This window comes from Spinacia oleracea, chromosome 5 (assembly GCF_020520425.1).
Source record: "Spinacia oleracea cultivar Varoflay chromosome 5, BTI_SOV_V1, whole genome shotgun sequence".
Lineage (NCBI taxonomy): Eukaryota > Viridiplantae > Streptophyta > Magnoliopsida > Caryophyllales > Amaranthaceae > Spinacia > Spinacia oleracea.
In genome coordinates this window covers 97,945,738-97,971,517 of record NC_079491.1, presented here as the reverse complement: position 1 = coordinate 97,971,517, position 25,780 = coordinate 97,945,738, and the positions used below count along the sequence as shown (strand labels likewise).

General features: G+C 39.1%; 1 protein-coding gene and 1 long non-coding RNA gene across 2 annotated transcripts; both read left to right on the top strand.

Annotated features, from left to right (window-relative positions):
- The first annotated feature begins 3,221 nt into the window (after nt 1-3,221).
- Nucleotides 3,222-3,617, top strand: LOC130461722 (uncharacterized mitochondrial protein AtMg00860-like). The gene has a single exon (XM_056829903.1). The coding sequence runs from the start codon at nt 3,222-3,224 to the stop codon at nt 3,615-3,617; it is 396 nt and encodes a 131-aa protein (XP_056685881.1).
- Nucleotides 3,618-15,890: 12,273 nt separating this feature from the next.
- Nucleotides 15,891-21,398, top strand: LOC130461126 (uncharacterized). The gene is made up of 3 exons (XR_008921502.1): nt 15,891-16,160; nt 16,650-16,751; nt 21,177-21,398. It is a non-coding gene; the product is annotated as an uncharacterized lncRNA (long non-coding RNA).
- Nucleotides 21,399-25,780: the final 4,382 nt, after the last annotated feature.

Here is a 25,780-nt window from a genome sequence, read left to right as displayed (position 1 = left end):
TCCGGAAACGATGATATTGCCGGAAACGGAAATATGGATCGTATCGGAAATATAAATATTATCCAAGTCATAGATGTTGCCGGAAACGGAGACATGGTACGTATCGGAAAATATTATCGGAAATGGAAATATTGCCGGAATCGGAAATATTGCCGGAAACGGAAATATTGTCAGAATCGGAAATATTATCGGAATCGGAAAATAATTCCGGAAACGCAAATATTAAATATTTGTTCGAAACGGAAATTGATTCCGGAATCGGAAATATTAAATATTGTTCGTATCGGAAATGAATTCCGGAACCGGGAATTTAATCGGAAGCGTATCGTATGAATAACCATCGGACGAGGCCTGCCGGACGAGGGCCCAGCACGAAGCCAGGCCATCGCCCAGCAAGCCACACGCATCCAACAACACGCCAATGCCTCGACCAGGCCCAGCGCAAGGCCAGTCCCAGCCAAGGCTGGCGCGCGCGCACAAATGGGCTGCGGCCAGTGGGCCTGTGCGCCGTGCGCACAGCGTGGGCCGCAAAGCTTGCGCATGGGCGTGTGATGCTCGTGCGGTGTGTGTGTACGTGCTATATGAATCCTAAAGATATCGGAATTCGTGCATAGATTAAATCCTAATCCTAAAAGATTAAATTAATTATTTGGAGTTCTAATAGGATTCTAATTAATTAATTAGTATTCTAACAGGATTCGAAATCCTTTCCAAGGTTCTATAAATATATGCCTAGGGTCATAAATTTTTATACGAGCTTTACACAAGTTTTCAAGTATTCAAAGCTAGGATTTTTAAGCAGAAAAATCAGCCATAACTCTTGCCCATTTAGCCGAAAATAAGTAGTGCCTTAAGGGCGATTCTAGTTGGTCAATCTTAAGGCGGATCAGGACGTGCTGTGGACTATCTACGGAGGGACAACACTTGGAGTCCTAAAGACTTGTTCTTGTTCGGTTCGGGCGCAGCTAGGGAAGGCACGCAACAAAGTGTATGCATCTAAACTATGCTAAATGATTATGTGTAAATAATATGTTTTCCTGGCTTTATGGTTTTTCCGCATGATTTATGAATTGTCATATGTATCATAACCTAACATGAGGCTCTCATGGAGTCGTTCTTGGGGGCGCAAGCCAAGAAGAATGTTGAGTTTGAGGATGGATTCAAGCAATCCAACACTCACTTGAAAATGATTGAAACTCAACTAGCATAACTAGCTAGCACCATCAAAGAACAATAAGTGCATACTAGTCTTCCACCCCAAAGTCACGTTCCAAAGCAAATGAATGCCATAGTGACAAGGAGTGGGAGGATTTTAGATGATGTTCCTAGAGCTAATAAGGTTTCTAAGTCCAATGGGAAGGATCAAGAGGGAGTCGTTGAGTCTAGCAACAATGATGTGGTAGAAGAGGAGCCTCCCATCGATGATGTGGGTGATACTCCTATACCAAAAGAGGCAACTCTTCTACCTCTCCCCACTCCTAAACTTCCCTATCCCCAAAGATTCATAAGGAATAAGTTAGATGTGCAATTCTCAAAATTCCTTGATGTTCATCAAAAATTGCATATCACTATCCCCTTTACGGATGCGTTGAAACAAATGCCAACCTACTCAAGATTTCTTAAGACTTGAGTGGGAAGCGGGATTGCGACGTAAAGGAGACGGTGAACCTCACCGAAAATTGTAGTGCTATTATTCTTAACCAAACCCGGGTAGTTTCTCTATCCCTTGTGTTATTAAGAAGCTTGAAATAAGCAATGCCTTATGTGATTTGGGTGCTAGTGTTAGTCTAATGCCTTAATCGGTGTTTGCCAAGCTTGAAGTTGGTGATCTTGTCCCAACCAACTGCAACTTGCCGACCGTTCGGTCAAATAACCTATTGGCAAGATTGAGGATGTACCCTTGAGAGTTGGGGGATTTGTGATCCCCGTCGATTTCGTGGTCCTAGATATAGATGAGGACGTGCATGTCCCTATTATTCTTGGTCCCCCATTTTTTGCCACGGCGGGGGCCATTATGGATGTCAAGCAAGGGAAAATTACTTTGAAAGTTGGGAAGGATAGTTTGTTTTTTGACTTGAATAAGGCCATGAGTTATCCTAGTTCTACTAATGAGAAATGTTTCTTGGTCGACTCTTTTGACCCCTTAGTGCATGACATGCATGAGCACTTGCTCACTACTAACGATCCACTTGAGTTTGCTCTTTTGAATAGAGAAGGCTTAGGTGATTTAGGGATTGAAGAGGCCAACTACAAAGAACTATTGGATTCTACCTCACCTTGCGCTCAATCGGAGCAATTCTTGATTGTGCTTGATCAAAATGAAGCTTCGGATAATCATGAATGCCGAATCGGTAAGGAAGCTCCTAAGGTAGAGCTAAAACCTTTACCTTCGAGCTTAAGGTACATCTTTCTCGGTCCATATTCTTCTTACCCCGTTATTATCAACTCTTCTTTGGATGACGAGCAAGTGCTCAAGCTCGCTAATGTTTTGAAACGTCATCAAAGGGCTTTGGGCTACACCATTGGTGATTTGAAAGGTGTTAGCCCAACACTTTGTATGCATCATATAGAGCTTGAGGACAATGCTGTCCCACATCATGAAAGGCAACGAAAACTTAATCCACCTATGGGAGAGGTGGTTAAGAAGGAAATCATGAAACTTTTGGCGGCCGGGATTATCTATCCTATTTCAAATAGTCGATGGGTATCCCCGGTCCATGTGGTTCCCAAGAAAGGTGGGATGACGGTAGTAAAGAATGCACATGGAGAGCTCATTTCCACCCGGACGGTAACCGGGTGGCGCATGTGTATCGACTACCGCCAACTCAATCTTTCCACTAAGAAATACCACTTTCCTCTACCATTTATTGATCAAATGCTTGAACGTCTAACCAAACATAAGTATTTTAGCTTTCTTGATGGCTATTCCGGGTTCTTCCAAATCCCCATAAACCCGGAAGACCAAGAGAAAACTACATTTACTTGCCCTTATGGGACATTTGCCTATAGGAGGATGCCTTTCGGGCTTTGCAATGCCCTCGGGACGTTCCAAAGGTGCATGATGAGTATTTTTGGTGACATGCTCGAGGAAGAAATGGAAGTTCATAGACGACTTTTCGGTGGGGGGTGCCACTTATGATGAATGCCTCATCAATCTCGAAAAGTGTCTTGAGAGGTGTGAAAAATTTAACTTGGTGCTCAATTGGGAAAAATGCCACTGCATGGTGGCGGAAGGAATTGTTCTCGGGCACAAGGTCTCTCACCGTGGTATTGAGGTAGATAGAGCGAAAATCGAGGTCATAGAGAAGCTACCTCCCCCGGTCAATGTTAAGGGGATTCGGTCCTTTCTTGGGAATGCCGGATTCTATAGGCGGTTCATTAAAGATTTTTCATTGATTGCTCGGCCTCTCACCAACCTCCTCCAAAAGGAGTGCGACTTTCACTTTGATGTCGCGTGTCTCAAGGCCTTCAACACAATCAAGAGTGCCCTTATTTCTACTCCTATAGTTCAAGCTCCGGATTGGTCTCTTCCTTTCGAGTTGATGTGTGACGCAAGTGGTTTCTCGGTTGGGGGAGTCCTTGGTCAACGAAAGGACAAAAATCTTCATGTGATCTGATCTACTATATGTCTAAGACTCTGAATTAAGCACAAGCCAACTACACCACGACCGAGAAGGAATTTCTCGTCATTGTGCATGCCTTTGAAAAGTTTAGGACTTATTTGGTGGGGTCGAAGACTATTGTGTACACGGATCACGCGGCAATTCGATATCTTATGGCAAAGAAAGAGGCCAAACCTAGACTAATTCGTTGGGTGCTCCTCCTCCAAGAATTCGACATCGAAATTCGAGATAAAAAAGGAGCCGAGAATGTGGTGGCCGACCACCTATCTAGGCTAGAACTTGGGGGTGAGGCTACGGATGATGTGCCAATTGAAGATGCTTTGCGAGATGATACCTTGTACATGGTTGGAAGTTCATCTCTTCCTTGGTTTGTTGACATAGTGAATTATTTGGCTTGTGGGGCGATCCCCGAAGATCTCACAACTCAAGAGCGCCACAAGTTGAAGTATGATTCTAGGCGCTATATTTGGGATGAGCCCACATTGTTGAGACGGTGTCCGGATGACCTTTTAAGGAGGTGTGTTCCGGATGAGGAATTCACTAGTGTTCTTCGTATGTGCCACTCTTCCCCTTGTGGTGGGCATATGGGAGTTGATAGAACCGCTTCCAAGATCCTTCAAAGTATGTTGTGGTGGCCCACCCTTTTTCGGGATGCTTGGGCATTTGTCAAGTCTTGTGATCGTTGTCAAAGAACGGGGAATATTTCCAAGAGACATGAGATGCCACAAAATCCTATCTTGGAGTTGGAGGTGTTCGATGTGCGGGGGATTGAATTCATGGGTCCTTTCCCTTCTTCTTATGACAACCTCTATATTCTTGTAGCGGTTGACTATGTTTCAAAGTGGGCGGAAGCCATTGCCTCTCCCACCAACGATCACAAAGTGGTTATCAATATCTTCAAGAAGATCATCTTTTCGCGTTTTGGGGTTCCTAGGGCCTTGATTAGTGATGGAGGATCCCATTTTTCCAATGGGAAGTTCAAGACCCTCTTGCGAAAGTATGGTGTTCATCACAAAGTTTGCGTGGGTTATCATCCTCAAACTAGCGGCCAAGTGGAAGTTACCAATCGGGAAATCAAGTTTATTCTCGAAAAGTCGGTTGCCAAGAACCGGAAGGATTGGTCCATCAAGCTTGATGACGCCTTATGGGCGTATAGAACGGCTTTCAAAACACCAATCGGGATGACTCCTTACAAGCTTGTTTATGGAAAGAATTGCCACTTGCCGGTTGAGCTTGAACACAAGGCCATGTGGGCCATCAAAACTTTGAATTTTGAGCTAACTAGTGCGGGTGAGCGGCGCTTGCTTGATCTCCATGAGCTAGAGGAGCTCCGCATGAACGCCTATGACTCGGCGAGCATTTACAAAGCCTGTTCTAAACAATATCATGACGCTAGGATTGAAAAGAGAGAGTTCAAGGAGGGGGAGAAGGTCCTCCTTTATAACTCCCGCTTGAGGTTATTCCCAGGAAAACTCAAGTCCCGGTGGAGCGGTCCATTCGATGTTGTTCGGTTCTTCCCGCATGGTGCAATCGATATTTGGAATGATGATTCCGGGCCCTTCAAAGTGAATGGTCATCGGCTCAAGCACTATTACTTGGGAGACTCTATTGGCTCTTTTGCTTCCTTGGACCTCAAAAAACCCCCATGAGCTTGGGGGGATTCGTCAAGCTAATGACGTTAAACGAGCGCTTCCGGGAGGTACCCCGCGGCTTCTATGCATGATTTTGGTATGGTTTTTTTGAGGTGGGTTCACGCTTTCCACCATTGCCTAGTTCGTCAATTTTTCGGTGAGTTTGTTCAGTTTTTACCGGTTCTTTGCGGGACTTGCTCCCACGATATTTCCGGTAATATCCTTTTATCTCCCTTGCATTCTTTGGGACGGGCATATTGCATATGGGGCATTTGGTTGGATGGGTAGCTGTGCCCCTCCTAGTTTTGTTTTAGGCCTTGAGGACATGGCCTAATTCAAGCTTGGGGGGAGTTTTGTTGTGTAGTTGCCTATTTGTGATGCTCTTGTCTTTGAAATCATACCATTGTGTGCACTTGTATATATTAGTTTCTTTGTTTTTAGTTTGATTTTAGTTTGATTTTAGTTTCTTTTAGTTTCGTTTGTTTTCTTTTGTTTATTTTTGTTTTCCTTTTGTATGATTTCTTATTTTCTTCCCTTTTCTTTCCTTTTTCTTTGTTTTCCTTTCCTTTTTTCAAGGCAAGGTTTTCTAGGTTTTCTTAGGCAATATTCTTGATTTGGGCAAATAAAATTGGAACTTGTAGGCTAGAATGCTTTTATTCCTAATTGGTAGATGTTTGCACGGTTTTCAATGTCTTAGTCGAATATAGGATTTAGTTGTCAAGAAAGTTGGTTGAACTTTGGGTAGCATGCGTCTTTAACCCTTGGCTTGTGGTAAGATGGTGTCGATCTCTCTAGTGACTTGAAACCGGAGAGAGTAGTATTTGCTCCCATTGGTGAGGATCATGTTCACATTAGCCCAAACACATTGTTTACATATATTGAGTGGCATGGATCCTTGGCATTGACTTTCTTATCTCCCGAATTTGACTATTTCCTTCCCGAGACCGCGACCGAACTACTTTAGGGGACGATAGAGGTATTTCTTTGGGTGACTATTTTTCTTTTTAGTTTAGGACTTTATTTTCTATTTTTCTCATATATTTTTGTTTTCATTTGCCCCCTTTCTAGCCATTTGAGCCTTTCCCCTTCATTTCTTATAAGCACATTACAAGCCTAATAGCCTTTGTTTTATTTTCACCCTTAGAAGTCATAGTGAAGCTTTGAGTTATGATGCTTGATGGTTTTGAATGATTATGCAAAGTTGAAGAATGATTGATATTAGTATGAATGGCAAAGTTGGGGAATTATGTTGCATATAGTGAATAAATGATGCATATGCAAAAAGAGAAAGGAAAGTTTTGAAAAAAAAGCCAAAAATAGAGAAAAACAAGGCAATGAGAAAAGTTCACTTGAAACACAAAAACTAGAGAAAATCAAATCAAGAAAAGTGCAAAAAGAGTTTTAGTTTAGTTTTGTTGTTGAATAAGCTTGGGGGTACCCCAAATAAGTGGTATGAGTTTGTTTTGGTTCGATTTGCTTGAGTTGAGTTCATTCATTGCGCTTCACTTTAGGTATGAGCACCAATTACCAAATTTGTTCCACACCTTACCCCTAGCCTACGTTACACCCTAAAAAGTCCTCTTGACCCTTTTGAGTCGAGTCTTTGTATGTGGAGGGAGGATTTGGTCAAATTTATGGAATGAGATTGTCATGCTAAGATGTCGGGTAACCTTCTCTTCTCCCTTGCAATTCTTGTTTTCTGGCGCCTTCGTCGCGTCATGAGAAACTATTCTTAAGGGTGGATGGGATCTAGAGATTTGACATGGTATGCTCGGTTGAAGGGGAATTGATAAGTGCTTGCCCTTAGTTCTCTTTGCTTGGCATTTGAATCTTTCACTCGACTTAGGATATTGGTTAGCGTGCATTCGTTTATTTAGTTAGTAATATTAGCATCCTTTTGTGCTCGTTCCATAATAAATGCCCTTTTCTTGAATTTTGTAGTTTTATTTTTCATTTTTCTTTCTTTTCTATTTTCTCTTCCTTTCTTTCTTTTTCTTTTCTTTCTTCTTTCTTTTCTTTCCTTTTCTTGGTTTTTTTTCATTTTAGGTCTTGCCTTGATTCAAATTTTTGGAAGAGTTATGGGTGATTTCTTTGGAAACCCTTGCGAGATCCCACTCGCCCTTATCAGCGATTGTGGGGTTTAAAGAGCTTGTTGCATGCGCTTAAATGCAACTGTGATTCCTACGAAAGTGAGTTAGGATGTAAATTCTTGTAGTTCTTGTTTTTGTAGTTTTTAGAATTTGAATAATTGCTCATTCTTCCCTATATCGTGCTTGGTTTGCTAGAGACTAGCAAACGCCTAGCTTGGGGGAGTTTGATGAGCGACATTTATGTCGCTCTTAGCTTAGGATTTCATGTTAGTTTATTATGCTTTTTCATAGTTTTTATAGCTTTTCGTATGATTTTTATAAGTTCATTTCCATCTTGTGCTTTATAGGGGAATATGGTGAAATATGATGGAACACAAGTAGAATTGAGCCAAAACAGGGCATATGCGACCGAACAGAAGTTCGTGCGCCCGAACAGTGCTGAACTGGTGGATTCATGGAAGATGGAGCTTTGTGCGAACGAACAACCCTTTTTGTTAGATCACACAAAAGCCCCTTTGTGCGATCGAGCTCTGTTAAACGGTCGCACAGATTTGATTTTAGAGACAGAATGCCCCAATTTTGGTAAACGACCGCACAAGATTCTGTTCGACCGCACAAGAATTTGTGCGCCGACACATGACTAGTTGTTCGACCAAATTAGAGTTCGAAGAAGACACAAGAAAAGATCATTCGACCGAACATGATTCTCTGTTCGGTCGCACATGACGAAGGAGTTCGTCTTCGCTTCGTTTGCTCGCACAGGATTTAAAGGTTGCTCGAATAAGCTTTCTATGTTCGATCGCACAGAGGGTATGTGCGACCGAACAGTTGCGCGGGCTGCAGATTTTTGAATTTAAGCTTCTATTTGGGGTAAACTTATAAATAAATTGTTCATTTTAATTTTAGAATATTAAATTTTAGATTAACATTTTTAGAATTCCTATATACATTTTCAGCATTTTCTAGAGAGATAAACTCCTTGCTTTGAAGCTTCAAGTTGTAATTTCTTCAACTCTCTTTCAATTTCTTGCAATTTAATTCAATTCCTTAGTTCTTTGTTGTAATACCTCGTATTTTTATAATATTTATAAGTATATTTTATTATATTTATAAAGCATTTTAAGATTTATTAACATTTAAATAATATTTAAATGCATTTTATTTAATGTATTTTAATTAATTAGAATATTTATTATTTTAATTAATTACGAAACTAATTTAATTCTTGAGTCGGGAATTTAATGAGTTGCAAATAATTTTTAAAGCTTCGGGTTTTAAATAAAAAGTCCAATTCGTTTTACTAAACGAGCCCAATCAAAAGAGTTTAATTTAAATCCTAAGCTAGCCCAAATCATTTATTTCCTAAGCCCAACTCAAATCTCCTAAGCCTAGCCCATCAAGGGATTAGGGAGCCTATAAATAGGACTCCCCCATCATTAAATGAGCCCCTAAAATTCATAAACCCTATTTTTGCTTTGCTTGCCCAACACTCCTCTTCTCTCTCTCTCTTTCTTTCGGCCCTCTTGTGCCGTCCCCCTTGCCCCGCACTCAACCAAGCACCATTGCTCGTTGGTGCCTCGTGCCTCTCGCACAGCCCTCGTCCCTCGCCCCTCTCTTTGTGCTCGCTTGTGCTCTCGTGCACGCAACACCGCCCACACCCCTTGCCTCTCGTCTCCCTTTCTCTCGCAGCCCGCCCAGCCAACGCGCATAGCTGCTGGTGCTTTGCTGCTGTGTTGTTGTTGCTTCGTGTGCACCGCACACCCCTGCCCTCGTCTCGCTCGCGCGCTGCGCCCAGCCGTGCGCGCTGCCCCTCCTGCTTGTCCCTCTCTCGCTCGCACGCTGCGCGCAGCCCGCGCGCGCTGCCCTCTTGCTCGTCGCCCCTTGTTGCGCGCGCACACACACGGACGTGTGTGTGTGTGTGGTGTTCGTGTTCGTAATTCAATTCCTTTTCGCCCAATCACTCTAATTCGTGGTTGTTCCGTGCTATAGGCCGGATTGATATAATTCTCTTCTTCCTTACCTATTCTATTTAAATTCCGTATTTTAAATTATTATATTAATATTGTTTTGAGTAATTAAAATGCTGGGAACCGGTTATGAATATCGTGGTTTGAGGATTTGCGTGTTGTGATTCATTAGGTTTGTTTTAATTATTAAAGGATAAATTTTCAGATTTGTTTATTGAATAAAGCATTGATTTTTATGATAATAAACTAGTGTTATTGGGATTTTCAAGTTAGGGGTTTTAACCTAGACCAAATGAGTCAATTGATTAGCATAATTAGGTGATGATTTTAATTATGATAATCAATTATATTTTCAGATTTGAATAAAGGTTTAATGTGTTGATTTTTATTGATTTTAAAGGAGGAAAAAGTATGTTTTCGTACTAGGGATTGATTTTGCAAATTGAGACGTTTTTATTATTGAAAAACGATTGAATTCTAAAGTCTAAATGAGGTTTTAAATTTTACAAAGTTGCTGGAAATTTAATGAACATGGAAATAATTTAAGTTTCATTATTTTGATGATAGGAGGTGATTTCTAGTTGAGTGCTCGTTATTGCAAAGTGGCCCCTACGCTTAGGTATTCAAGGTACGTACAAGTCTAGGGTGACCACACCTTTTGTCAATGACATTACATGATTGTTGATGATGTGAATTACATTATGTGGAATCATGTTTATTTTGGTGAACGAGCATGTGATTTGTGATGATGGATTTATTGGATCAATTGTTGAACAAGCATGTTGGAATTATTATGAGCATGGATTTCATTGTCAATCATGTTGTTCAATATTTATGCATGTATGGTTTATTTCACATGCAAGGGATGGATTATTTATTTGTATGCTATTGTACGGGATGTCTAGCATAGTTTGAGCCAATTATTCGTACCTCGTTGTACTACTTATTTTACCACATGTGAAGGGTTAGCTGACGTAAGCCACCGCACATGTAGGGTTCAGTTGGGAATATTATGTATGAAATGAATTAGGATTTGTCGTGCAAGGGCACAACCCTCATGATAATGTGCATGATGTGGAGTCTCACCTTGGTGAGGAGGAACATGGTAGTAATATCACAAGTGTCTTGCCTTGTTGATCACAAGTCCTAAAGCATTTAAAATAAGATTGTTTTGGTTGTTGTTTATTAATTGTATGTGTGCATGTTGGTGAGTCTTGAGTTCGCCTTTTATAAAATATTAATAAACGTAAAGTGCAACCAGAACAAGCTTCAAAACTCTTGGAACGTATATACCTTGAGTATGAACAATGGGGGAGTCTTTCCGGAAAGCTCGTACTCCTACTAATAATACAAGACGTTGTTTCATTTATATTATGTGCAGGAATTCCGTCGGTATGGCCCGACACTCGGTATGGCCCGATTTTATTATTATATATTTGGTGTATGGTTGGCTCCCACCACCTTTTCCCTTTGTGGATTATTCTTTTGGCCCGTTCGAAGCTTATTCTAATTAAATTGTGAGTCAAGAGTCGAGTCAAGTGTCGAGTCTTGTATTCATGATTGGTTGTTAATTATTATATGGCTTTTGCATGTTGATTAGTACTTAGTGAGTGATGCATGTTTTAGTTTCATTTCACTCTATTCTTGTAAGTACTCAGCTTTTGCTGACTACGTGCTTTGTGTGTGTTTTGGTCATGTCCTTTGCCTTAATGACCCTATGATGATCTATCATTTGCACTTGCATTGATGGGGAGTAGAATAAAATAGCAGGTTGGTTGATCGGAATCACGTGGCTTGGGATGATCGAGAGAGTTGCATGTTTTCGTATTTTCAACTATTTAACTTTACTATGTTTGAAATGTTTGAATTATTTATACTTTGGGTTTTGGGCCATTATGGTTCCAAATTGCAGGAGGCCTCAATATTTCATTAATTATGTTTTTTTAAAAGTTAGTTGACATTTAATTCCGCTGCGTAATTCTGGTAATAGACTTAACCGTTGTCACGGTGGCGGTAATACTTTAGTAATTCCTTTATTTAAGTTGGAAAATGGTTTTATAAAAGCAAGAAATTATTAGGGTGTTACAAAGTGGTATCAGAGCTCTAGTTTGAGAGCTGCTTTGCATTAACTAATAGTGCAAAGTGGTAAATCCTTAAACTATGATTGCGGAACTTTAGGATTTTCGAAAATTAATTTCCTAAAGTCAAAACGTATTATTTTGAGTACTCAATATTTTAAAGGTCAAATATCAATTATTTTGGGTCGTTTGAAATGAGTTGAAAAGTTGGATTATTACGTAAAATTAATTAATTTTTCCGAAATTTTTTTTATTCGAAAATTTCGAAAATAATTCAAATTTATTTTAATAATTTCGGAATTTTTTTCTTTTAAATATCCGAATTATTTTAATATTTTACTTATTTATTTATTTACTTATTTATTCGAATATTTTCGAATTTATTTTTTTTTTTTTTAAAAAAATTCGGATTTCTTTTTATTTTATTTTAAATCATCCGAAATTTATTTATTTATTTATTTAATTAATCAATAATTCTTATTAATTTTCGATTTTAATTTAAATAATTTCAACTAAGTTAGGAGTTATTTCTTAATTAATTTCGAAAATTAATATTATTTTCAAGTGAGAATTGGGTAGACTAAGAAGGGCATATTAGTCTAAGAATGCATATTATGTGACAATGTGATTTATTAAGTGCCATGAATATGTTCTTACCATGTTTTATCTTGCTTTATGTGATTAATTGCATCATATTTCATGTTGAGCATATATTTGTGCATTGAAATTGTATGGCTCCACGAACTATTTATTGTATCCTTTTGGGGTTGGAATTTCTATGGAAACGCGTTAGTAAGACTTTTGAGTTGTGAATTTTCAGGAATTAAGGATGCTACCTTCTAAGTTCACCAGTCTAGGATACTTAAAGAAGATGGATAATTAATGAGACTCCTCGCACGTATGTTCAGAAGATCGTGTTTGCTTGTGACTATTTGGCTTCGACCAAGAATATGCCCCACCTTAGGCACAAAGATATGATGGCTAGTATGGTTATACATTGTTTACCCCATAAGAACCCTTACATAGACCTCAAGAACAAGTTCAGTGACATGCATTTTGGTGATGGTACCCCTAATTGGTACAAATATGGGACTAGTGATGGTAGGTGGAAGTATGACTCTGAGGTTCTTGCTACTATCTTAGAGGTTGCGGAAAATAGTTATGAGGATAGGAAGTATTCTGCGGGTCTAGGTATGGGCTATGGAGGAATAGAAAGTGATGGTGATGATGGCATGATCCATGATGAGCAAGCTAGTGAGGTTGAGGAGGATAGTGATGATGATGTGGTAGAGATTGAAAATCCTAACCCTATAGTTCCTGAACCCACCATTGAGATATCCAGTGGATCTCAAGATGAGTTTGAAGAGAATAATGTGGTTGATAGTGAGCCACAGCAAAATGATGGGGCTATGGATGAAGACTCGGATCCGAAAGAAGACTTGGATGATCCTAATGATCAAGACTTTACTCCAGCGCAATACAAGGAAAGAAATGATCGTCGTGATGACGTTAGTCTCTAGAGAAATGTAATCCTTAGTTTTATTTTCCGTTGATTAATAAAGTAGCAAAGCTACTATTTATGGTTTTAGTTTTATCATAGTTGGAGAATAAATGCTATGGCATTAGTGGATGTAAGACTTATTCATTGGATTTTTAATAAAAGAATAGAATTTCCTTTTTCGTTATCCTTTAAGTTCAATTCTCAATTCTAAGTCTTGTGGGTATCGCAAAGGGATTACTTGTTATTTCTTCAATGAAATTTTATGTGCAAGGTGGTTTAGTAGCAACCATCTAAATTTACTTGCATCGAATAGTGGGGTGAGAAGGCCCAAGAATGGCGCCAACTCTTCGCCTAGGTTGCGCCTAAATGTGTTCTTGTTGTGAGTAGGTTCGTTGTTAAACTAGTGCCTTAGTAATTTCATGTCCAACCAATATTAAAGTTAGCCTTTTTATTTATTCAGGAGAAGGGATATAGCTAACCAAGAGATTTCTGAAGTGGTTAGACAACTAGTTGAGGTAGTTCGAGACCTAGCTCAAACCAGAGCCAACCCAGTGCATGATCCGGCTGGGGAAATGTTTAAGAAAATAGCTCAAATCAAGCCTCCACTCTATAGCGGAGAGATTGAACCGAGTGTGCTTGAGAACTGGTTGAGAGAGTTTGATAAACTCATTGTAGCTGTGAATTGCCCCGAAAACCTTAGGGTGAATAGTGTTGTGTACTACCTAAGAGGTGAAGCTGATTTATGGTGGCAACGATGTGAAAATACCCTTAGAGCCACACCTAACTTTGGATGGGAAGCATTCAAAACTACACTAAGGAACAAGTTTTACCCACCTTATCTGAAAAAGCAAAAGGCGCAAGAGTTCATTGAACTCAAAATGGGAGGTCTGTCTGTGACGGAATACTATTCTAAGTTTATAGAGGTGTCTAGGTTTGCACCTGAAGTGGTGGCAACGGAAGAGCTCAGGGCTCAAAGATTTGAGAATGGTTTGACCATGGACTTACAGCTGTTGTTGTCTGGAGAGACCTTTACCTCATTACACACCCTGTACGGAAAAGCTGCTCACCTGTATGGTTTACAGCAAAGGAAGAATGGTAGTGCTGAAAAGAGAAAGGATGGTGGAAGCTCGAATCAAGGGAATAACCATTAGAATCAGGGGAATTTTAAGAAGCACAAAGGAAATGGGAATTTCCAGTTTAGGGCTAACAATGGTGGTAATCGCAACAACCAAGGTGGTGGAAATCAGTCTGGAAGGAATGGAGTATGGACCTACGAATGTAGGCGCTGTAACATGAATCACCATGGGAAGGATTGTGATGGAAATTTGGTGACTTGTAGATTCTGTCAAAAGTTAGGCCATAGGGAGTATGAATACTATTCTAAGAATGGAAAGCCTAACCAAGGTAACCACCAAGGCAATAACCGGAACAATCAGAACCGGAATGGGGGAAATGGAGGTGGAAACCAAAGGAACCACCAAGGTGGTAACAATAGCAACAGCAATGGCAACCACCAGAACCATGGAAAGCCTGGAGGAAACCAACAGCAGAATGGGAACCGAAACAACAATGGGAACACCAATGGAGGTGGCTATAACAAAGGAGTTGCCCAAGGAAAGTTTAATGTGATATCTAGGCAAGAAGCGGAGACTTCCTCTGACGTCATAGCGGGTACTTTTTCTATTAATTCCATTTTAGTTAAAGTTCTATTTGATTCTGATGCGACTTATTCTTTTATATCAGTAGATGCTTTGGGAAAACTAGGGTTGAAAGAGCCTGAACCAATTGAGGTACCTATAGTCATACCTACTGGTATTATAGTGAAGTGTACCAAAATTCATAGAGATGTGCCTTTGACCATAGCCAAGACCGTGTTCTTATCTAACCTAATCGAATTTGAGTTAGGAGAGCTAGATGTAATTCTAGGGATGGATTGGTTGGCCAAGTTCAAAGCCAAAATAGATTGTGAGAAGCAGAAGGTTTACTTGAGGTGTAGCCTAGGCAAAGTAGTGTCATATCGTCGTTTTGGTAAGCCTAAGAACATAGGAATCATAACGGCAATGGAACTCGTGAAGCTAGTCAGTAAAGGGAACCCAGCCTTCTTATGCAATGTGAGGAACCTAGAGCATGTGATCAAGGATCACCCTGAGGATATTACAGTAGTCAATGAATTCCTTGATGTATTTCCAGAAGAGATCCCGGGGATGCCTCCCAATAGACCTATTGACTTTACCATAGATTTAGTGCCTGGAACCGCCCCTATTTCAAAAGCACCTTATCGAATGGCTCCAGCGGAAATGAATGAGTTAAAAGGCCAACTAGGGGATCTATTGGAGAAAGGTTATATTAGGCCAAGTGCATCGCCTTGGGGAGCACCAGTGTTGTTTCTGAAGAAAAAGGATGGAAGTATGAGGCTCTGTATAGACTACAGGGAGCTTAATAAGGTCACAATCAAGAACAAGTATCCATTACCTAGGATAGAAGACCTATTTGACCAACTAAAAGGAGCAAGAATATTTTCAAAGATCAATTTGCATCCGGGTTATCATCAATTGAGAATCGCTGACCATGACATACTAAAGACCGCATTCAGGACTAGATACGGACATTATGAGTTCACTGTTATGCCTTTTGGGTTAACCAATGCCCCTGCAATATTTATGGACTTAATGAACCGTGTATTCCATGCCTATTTGGACAAGTTTGTAGTGGTTTTCATAGATGACATCATAGTGTATTCGAAGAGTGAAGAGGATCACGCGGAACACTTGAGATCGGTGTTGAGTACCTTGAGAGATAACCAGTTGTATGCCAAGTTCTCAAAGTGTGAGTTTTGGTTGGAAAGCACTAGAGGAAAAAAGTTTATAAGTTGCTCAACATAAGTTGCCCTTATACAACAAGAGCAACTTATAATGGTTAAAAAAAATAAAAATTAAATGAATAATAACTTTCCCTTCAATTTGAAACAAGGGCAACTTAAGACCTAAGCATTCACGCAATTCACATCTTTCCCTTCATTTGCAACAGTCACGTGACACGTCTCCTTCTTCTCTCGTCCACACTCAACCCTCCGTCCACCATCACCGCGCACCATCACCACCGCCTCCAACGTCCGGTCGATCTTCTTTGAGGCTCTGCTTCATCTTCACCGGCGACGAGGCCCCACGCTGCGCCTCCTATGCTCGGAACCCCAGATTTTCTTCCCGACCATGGCGACCGATTCCCAAAACTCTCACCGCAAGCACAACTGCTCTCTCACTGATGATGATGGTATGATTCTCCTTTCTCTGGATTTTCCAAATTAGGGTTTTGTTTCTTGGTTTTAATTGCGATTTTAATAAATTATGCTGGTTTAATTGAATTGGAATATTTACTATTTCGCGTTTCTTTTTTTGCTATTTTATTCGATCTTTGGTTGTTTTCTTGATATTTGAATAGAAATTCTAAATGGTAGATCGGTTTGTGGAAATAATATCCCCATGTTTTGTTGATGCTGTATTTCTAGGTTGTGACGGCCTGATTGTTTGCAGTCATGTATAATTGGTGTTGTTGAATATGTGGTTTATTCTACTTTTTATTGCCCATTTGCTCAATGTTGCCATCGAATTAGTCTTAGTTTAGTCTCACATTTATTGGGTTTCCTGTTTCATGCCTTCTGAATTTGGTGTTAAGGTCTTTTTAAAAAAAATTGAACTTGCTGTTTTATTCTTGACTTGTGTGAAATGTAATGGTAAGATACGCACTTGTTATTTCTTTCAGCAAAGTTGATCATCATCTCAAACAATTGCCCACCTCTGAGGAAGTCTGAGATTGAGTACTATGCTATGTTAGCTAAGGTCGGAGTTCACCATTACAACGGAAGTAAGTGTTTCTTGGTATTGAATGGTTTTTTGTTATTAATAAACATTCCTTTGATATTTAGACATGTTTTTATCTGATTCCTTGTCTTGAATTCTCTCCCCGAACCTTGGATTAAACGCCTCTGAATTTGGTACAATGAATCCTTGTTTTGTTTTAAAAAGTTAATCTACCATTATATTCTGCTCAATATCTAACTTGATAATTCTTTCAAGACAAAGTCTTGAAGTTGCTTGACTCTTAATAGTCAGTGGCTCACCTTCGTTGCGTGTATTTGATTTATGATTTGATTAGCATTTTCAGTAGAAATAACAATGGTTCTTTCAGTTCAAATTTTACTTTACATTTGTGATATTGGACTAGTCAGGCAAGGTTATAAAAGTATGGTATAAATCTAAACCATTATATTGCTTACATTTTAATTGCAGTAGATATTAAAAATTCATTACTTGTAATTATGCGTGACTATTCATTTATGATTAAATCTATCAGTTTTATTTATTGGCAGAATTTCTAGCTTAAACATTCAGAAATAGTTACTTCATACTAGGGAATTTTAATTGAATATTACCTGCGTGGTTCTCCAGATGTTAGAGGATGCACATGATTCTTGGACAAAGTATGGTTCTTCTAGGATCCCCCAAAATGTAGTAAAATCCCCATTTATTCTATATATTGGAAATGCAAGGCTTAGGCTTAAACGGGTTTGAATTGTAAAATAACAAAGACTTGAGTGCATCTTGTGTTATCCTTTGGTGTTTCTGTGCTTGGTTTTTAGGACTTGATAAGGGTAGTTTAGATTGGTTTCATTTCAGTTGGTGTTATGTTAGTTGCAGGAAGAAAACAGAATGAAAATGTTATGTTAATACTGGTTTAGTGATTCAGAAGCGTGAATCCCTGGTTATAGTGTCGAGGGACTTATGGCAGCCTGGCAGCAGATCAGCTGCTGAACAGATCAGTTTCTGATCTGTTCAGCTGCAGATCAGCAGCAGCAGATCAGCAGTTGAACAGATCAGAAACTGATGTGTTCAGCAGCTGATCTGCTGCTGCTGATCTGCAGCTGAACAGATTCTGTTTCTGATATGTTAAACAGCAGATCAACAGCAGCAGATCAACTGCTCAACAAATCAGTTTCTGATCTCTTCAGCTGCAGATCAGCAGCAGCAGATCAGCAGTTGAACAGATCAGAAACTGATGTGTTCAGCAGCTGATCTGCTGCTGCTGATCTGCAGCTGAACACATCAGTTAACTGATCTGTTCAACAGCAGATCAGCAGCAATAGATAAGCTGCTGAACATATCAAAAACTGATATGTTCGGCTGCTGATCATTACAGTTATTACACTTCAACCGTTCATCATTTAGGACTATTTCTATGCTTGTGTTATTTTGAACCAGCCATGTTGATATTTGGAATTGACAATTCCATTTTTGGCCAAATATGACCTATATCGAGCCAAATGAGCCTTAGATTTGTATAAAGAACTTGAAATGAGTTTAATAAATATATAACTAATCATATAAATCATGAAAAACGTTTAGAAAGTGTCCTTAGGTTCATTTGATAGTTGTTAGGATCGAAAATGCCATTTTTAGCCAAAAATGACCTATATCGACCCAAATGACCCATAGACGTTCATAAATATCATGAAATGAGTCTTATAATCATATAACTAATCATATGAATAATGAAAAATGTTTAGAATATCGAAATAGGTTCGTTTGTTGGCAGTTGGGATCGAAAATGCCATTTTTGGCCAAAAATTATCTATATCGACCCAAATGACCCTTAGGCATGCATAACGAAGTTGAAATGAGTCTTATAATAATATAATTAATCATAAGAATCATGAAAAACATTTAGAATATGGATATTGGTTTGTTTGTTAGTAATTGGGATCGAAAATGCCATTTTTGACCATAAATGACCTATATCGACCTAAATGAACTATAGACGTGCATAACGAACTTGAAATGAGTCTTATAATCATATAACTAATCATATGAATCATGAAAAACGTTTAGAATATGGAAATAGGTTCGTTTGTTGGTATTTGGGATCGAAAATGCCATTTTTGGCCATAAATGACCTATATCGTCCCAAATGAGCCTTATGTGTGCATAAAGAACTTGAAATGAGTCTTATAAACATATAACTAATCATATGAATCATGAAAAAGATTTAGAAAGTTTCCTTAGGTTCATTTGTTAGTTGTTGGGATCGAAAATGCCATTTTTAGCCAAAAATGACCTATATCGACCCAAATGACCCATAGACGTTCATAAATATCATGAAATGAGTCTTATAATCATATAACTAATTATATGAATAATGAAAAACGTTTAGAATATCGAAATAGGTTCGTTTGTTGGTAGTTGGGATCGAAAATGTCATTTTTGGCCAAAAATTACATATATCGACCCAAATGACCCTTAAACATGCATAACGAAGTTGAAATGAGTCTTATAATAATATAATTAATCATAAGAATCATGAAAAACATTTAGAATATGGATATTGGTTTGTTTGTTAGTAATTGGGATCGAAAATGCCATTTTTGACCATAAATGACCTATATCAACCTAAATGAACCATAGACGTGCGTAACGAACTTGAAATGAGTCTTATAATCATATAACTAATCATATGAATCATGAAAAACGTTTAGAATATGGAAATAGGTTCGTTTGTTGGTATTTGGGATCGAAAATGCCATTTTTGGCCATAAATGACCTATATCGTCCCAAATGAGCCTTATGTGTGCATAAAGAACTTGAAATGAGTCTTATAAACATATAACTAATCATATGAATCATGAAAAATATTTAGAAAGTGTCCTTAGGTTCATTTGTTAGTTGTTGGGATCGAAAATGCCATTTTTAGCCAAAAATAACCTATATCGACCCAAATGACCCATAGACGTTCATAAATATCATGAAATGAGTCTTATAATCATATAACTAATCATATGAATAATGAAAAATGTTTAGAATATCGAAATAGGTTCGTTTGTTGGTAGTTGGGATCGAAAATGCCATTTTTGTCCAAAAATTACCTATATCGACCCAAATGACCCTTAGGCATGCATAACGAAGTTGAAATGAGTCTTGTAATAATATAATTAATCATAAGAATCATGAAAAACGTTTAGAATATGGATATTGTTTTGTTTGTTAGTAATTGGGATCGAAAATGCCATTTTCGACCATAAATGACCTATATCGACCTAAATGAACCATAGACGTGCATAACGAACTTGAAATGAGTCTTATAATCATATAACTAATCATATGAATCATGAAAAACGTTTAGAATATGGAAATACGTTCGTTTGTTGGTATTTGGGATCGAAAATGCCATTTTTGGCCATAAATGACCTATATCGTACCAAATGAGCCTTATGTGTGCATAAAGAACTTGAAATGAGTCTTATAAACATATAACTAATCATATGAATCATGAAAAAGATTTAGAAAGTGTCCTTAGCTTCATTTGTTAGTTGTTAAGATCGAAAATGCCATTTTTAGCCAAAAATGACCTATATCGACCCAAATGACCCATAGACGTTCATAAATATCATGAAATGAGTCTTATAATCATATAACTAATCATATGAATAATGAAAAACGTTTAGAATATCGAAATAGGTTCGTTTGTTGGTAGTTGGGATCGAAAATGTCATTTTTGGCCAAAAATTACCTATATCGACCCAAATGACCCTTAAACATGCATAACGAAGTTGAAATGAGTCTTGTAATAATATAATTAATCATAAGAATCATGAAAAACATTTAGAATATGGATATAGGTTTGTTTGTTGGTAATTGGGATCGAAAATGCCATTTTTGACCATAAATGACCTATATCGACCCAAATGAACCATAGACGTGCATAACGAACTTGAAATCAGTCTTATAATCATATAACTAATCATATGAATCATGAAAAACGTTTAGATTATGGAAATAGGGTCGTTTGTTGGTAGTTGGGATCGGAAATGCCATTTTTGGCCATAAATTACCTATATCGACCCAAATGACCCTTAAGCGTGCATAACGAAGTTGAAATGAGTCTTATAATAATATAATTAATCATAAGAATCATGAAAAACATTTAGAATATGGATATAGGTTTGTTTGTTGGTAATTAGGATCGAAAATGCCATTTTTTAACCATAAATGACCTATATCGACCCAAATGAACCATAGACGTGCATAACGAACTTGAAATGAATCTTATAATCATATAACTACTCATATGTATCATGAAAAACGTTTAGAATATGAAAATAGGTTCGTTTGTTGGTAGTTGGGTTAAAAAATGTCATTTTTGTCCAATATAATTGTTTTCGCAACCAATCTAATTTTTGTTTTCGCATATGAAACTTAATTTAATTTATTGGTTTGCATGTACGGTGTTCTTTTAAAGGTTTTCAAAACTCCAAGGGAGGAGCCCTTTACCAAAAAGGAGTTGGATGAGGTTCGAGACAAGTGGGCTATTTACTTCAACGATTGTGAACTACCCTCAGTGTAATAAATAGAGCAGATTTGTAGTTATTCGTGACTCTTACATTATTTTGTTATTTATCGATTTAATTAATTACATTTGAATTAATTCGGTAATATTATTGGAAATTTGAAATTTATATCATTTTTGAGAATGTAAAGCTGGTGTTTGATGAAACAGAAATTATATTGCAAAATCAGAAATTATATTGCAGAATATTAGGAATTATATTGCAGATTTTTTAATTTTTTTTTTTAAAAAATTAAACACAAAAGTTGCCCTTGATTGCAACAAGAGCAACTTATGTGAAGCTTATAAGGTGCCCTTGTTTGCAACAAGGGCACCTTATGTGCAGCTTATAAGGTGCCCTTGTTGCAGCAAGGGCACCTTATGAGAGTGGTGCATATGATGTGTATAGTGATGCCTCTAAGAATGGTCTAGGGTGTGTATTGATGCAGAACGGGAAGGTTATTGCGTATGCATCAAGGACATTGAAGCCATATGAATCCAATTACCCTACCCATGATTTAGAGCTGGCTTCTATAATGTTTGCATTGAAGATATGGAGACACTATCTGTACGGTGTGAAGTGTAGGATATTTACGGACCACAAAAATTTGAAGTACATCTTCACACAGAAGGATTTGAATATGCGCCAACGAAGGTGGTTGGAGTTAATTAAGGACTATGATTTGGATATCCAGTACCATGAGGGAAAAGCCAATGTAGTTGCGGATGCCTTGAGTAGGAAATCAAGTCATAGTGTTAATGCGTTAGTCGTTGCTGACGAGCTGTGTAAGGACATGCAGCGTTTGAACCTTGAAATAGTAAGTGGTGAAAGCCTTGTGGGAATAATGAATGCCTTAACCATCCAGCCGTCGATATTTGATGAGATTAGGGAGAATCAGGCAGGTGATGTAAAGTTGGAGCGAATCAAGGAAAAGATTTCTCAGGGTAAGGAGTTAGATTTCCGAATCCATGATGATGGAAGTTTGAGGTACAAAGGCAGGTGGTGCGTGCCTCAAAAGTGTGGAGAATTGAAGGAGAAATTGATGAAAGAAGTGCATAACACGCCATATTCTTTGCACCTAGGGGGTGACAAGTTGTATAAGGACTTGAAAAAGGTCTATTGGTGGCCAAGGATGAAGAACGAAGCGGCTGAATTTGTGGCTAGATGTCTGACTTGTCAGAAAGTTAAGATTGAGCATAGGAGACCTCAAGGGAAGGTCCAACCTTTAGAGATTCCAAGCTGGAAATGGGACTGTATTTCTATGGACTTTGTCACTTGTTTACCTAAGTCAAAGACTGGGAATGATACAATTTGGGTTGTGGTAGATAGGTTGACTAAGTCAGCAGTGTTTATACCAATGAAGGAAACCTGGAAAATTGAACAACTTGCTAAAGCCTACATTAAGAATGTTGTGAGGTTACATGGAGTTCATAAGGATATCGTATCAGATAGGGATTCAAGGTTTCTTTCGAATTTCTGGAAAAGTGTGCAGAAGAGCTTTGGTACGACATTGAAAATGAGTAAAGCCTTCCACCCAGCCACGGATGGAAAAACTGAAAGGACTATCCAAACCCTGGAGGACATGCTTCGGGCATGCGTTATTGATTTCCAAGGAAATTGGGAAGATAGCCTGGATTTGATTGAATTTTCATATAACAATAGCTATCATGCTAGCATTGGAATGGCACCATTTGAGACTTTGTATGGACGAAAGTGTAGAAGTCCACTTTGCTGGAACGATATTAGTGAAACCGTAGTGTTGGGACCTCAAATGATAGAGGACACCATGAACCAAATCCAAACCATCCAATCAAAGATTCAAGCGGCGCAGTATCGCCAAAAGAGTTATGCAGACTTGAAACGTAGGGATGAAGAGTTCAACATAGGTGATAAAGTGTTACTCAAAGTGTCACCAATGAAAGGTGTCATGAGATTTGGAAAGAAAGGGAAGTTAAGCCCTAAGTACATAGGCCCATATGAGATCTTAGAAAGAATCGAAAAGGTAGCCTATAGACTAGCCTTGCCTATGGACTTGCATAGAGTGCATAATGTGTTCCACATATCTCAGTTAAGGAAATATATCTCAGATAAATCGCATGTGTTGCAACCGGAGACCATAGAATTAGACCAAAGTCTAACCTTGGAGGAAAGACCTGTCAAAATCCTTGATAGCAAAGTGCGTAGTACGCGTACTAAAGATGTGAAAATTGTCAAGGTGTTGTGGTCTAATAAAGAATCTGAGGAAGCCACTTGGGAAGCAGAGGACGAAATGAGAAAGAAATATCCCGAGCTTTTTCCCGAGGTTAGTTGAGTTACGGGGTCGTAACTCGTGTCTTTTAAGGGGGGTAGAGTGCGGTAGAATTTCGCGCTTTTTACCTTGTTTTCCCCTATTTTATGCTCAATTTAGTGCTTTCTATTGACTTTGCACTTATTATTGTCCTGTTTAATCATGTAAAGAGTACAACAACTTAAAATTTTTGTAAATGAACGTATTGAAAGTCTCAGAAAGTCTCAAGTTTTGAGTTGAATTTTGATTTCCGAACCCAAGTTTCGGGACGAAACTTCTTTTAAGGAGGGTAGACTGTAATACCTCGTATTTTTATAATATTTATAAGTATATTTTATTATATTTATAAAGCATTTTACGATTTATTAACATTTAAATAATATTTAAATGCATTTTATTTAATGTCTTTTAATTAATTAGAATATTTATTATTTTAATTAATTACGAAACAAATTTAATTCTTGAGTCGGGAAATTAAATGAGTTTCAAATGATTTTTAAAGCTTCGGGTTTTAAATAAAAAGTCCAATTCGTTTTACTAAACGAGCCAAATCAAAAGAGTTTAATTTAAATCCTAAGCTAGCCCAAATCATTTATTTCCTAAGCCCAACTCAAATCTCCTAAGCCTAGCCCATCAAGGGATTAGGGAGCCTATAAATAGGACTCCCCCATCATTAAATGAGCCCCTAAAATTCATAATCCCTATTTTTGCTTTGCTTGCCCAACACTCCTCTTCTCTTTCTCTCTTTCTTTCGGCCCTCTTGTGCCGTCCCCCTTGCCCCGCACTCAACCGAGCACCATTGCTCGTTGGTGCCTCGTGCCTCTCGCACAACCCTCGTCCCTCGCCCCTCTCTTCGTGCTCGCTTGTGCTCTCGTGCAGGCAACACCACCCACACCCCTTGCCTATCGTCTCCCTCTCTCTCGCAGCCCGCGCAGCCAGCGCGTATAGCTGATGGTGTTGTGCTGCTGTATTGTTGTTGCTTCGTGTGCACCGCACGTCCCTGCCCTCGTCTCGCTCGCGCGCTGCGCCCAGCCGTGTGCGCTGCCCTTCCTGCTCGTCCCTCTCTCGCTCGGACGCTGCGACCAGCCCGCGCGCGCTGCCCTCTTGCTCGTCCCTAACCCTAATCGGCCCGCGGTGGCTGGACCTCGACCGAAACGACCACGGCTGTCGACAACCGCAGCCCGCGGGCTGGTTTGGGTTAGGGACGAGTCGGAACCCTCATTGCCCAGCGAAACCGGGTCGACCGGAAAAGGGTTGACGGTGAGGGGGAAAGCCGAAAAAACCGCCAGATCTGCTAACCCCTTCGCAAGCACCGACGAGGCGAGGGTTGCAAACTCGGTTTCGCTGGGCGATGAGGGTTCCGACTCGCAAAAGTTCGGCCGACGGCACCGGTCCATTGAAACGACGTCGAGGGGGCGCCGCACCTGATCAAGGTCGACAAATCGCGGGTCCATTGAAACGACGCCGAGGGGGCGGCGATGCTGCGAGGACAAAGGTTCTGGGTTCGATTCTCGGGAAAGAGGAAGAGGACAAAGGCAGCGCCTCGACATAGGGGGAAGAAACCGGTGGTCAGTCGCCGGAGGTGGTGTCCGGTTGCCGGAATTTGAGGGGGAAAGTGATTTCAGTTAAGGAAGCCAATTTGGTTGAAGGATTTGCGGTTAACAAGGTATGGTGTGACTCACAGTTTATTGATTTGATTGATTTATTAGAGCACCAAGATTGGATGAATTTATTTTGTGTTGTTGCAAAAAATCCTATTTTTCCTATGGCGATGTGTGAATTTAGAAATAATTTTGCGTTTGAGGATGGAGTTTGCAAAAGTGTTGTGAATGGAACAACCATATCTTTTAATGCTGAATACCTTGCAAAACTATTCCTTGTTCCTAATGAAGGATATGACCAGTATGTGAAAGGAAAATCGGATACAATTCAAATTGGGGTGATTACTAATGATGTATTTGTTGAATTGATTGGAGGTGATTATACGATAAGTTCTATTACTCATCAAGACTTGTTCCTTTCCCCAACCCAGAAACTCCTGTTTAATATTGTTAGGAGAGGCATTGTTCCTAGACTACACAGAAGAACCTTAGCCAGTTTATATGATGCCTCCCTAATGTATTGTCTAGCTCACAAAATTCCAATCAACTTCCCTGCCCTAATGATTAAACACATGACCCACTGTATTGAAACTAACTGTAAGCTGGGTTATGGATCTTTAATGACTGA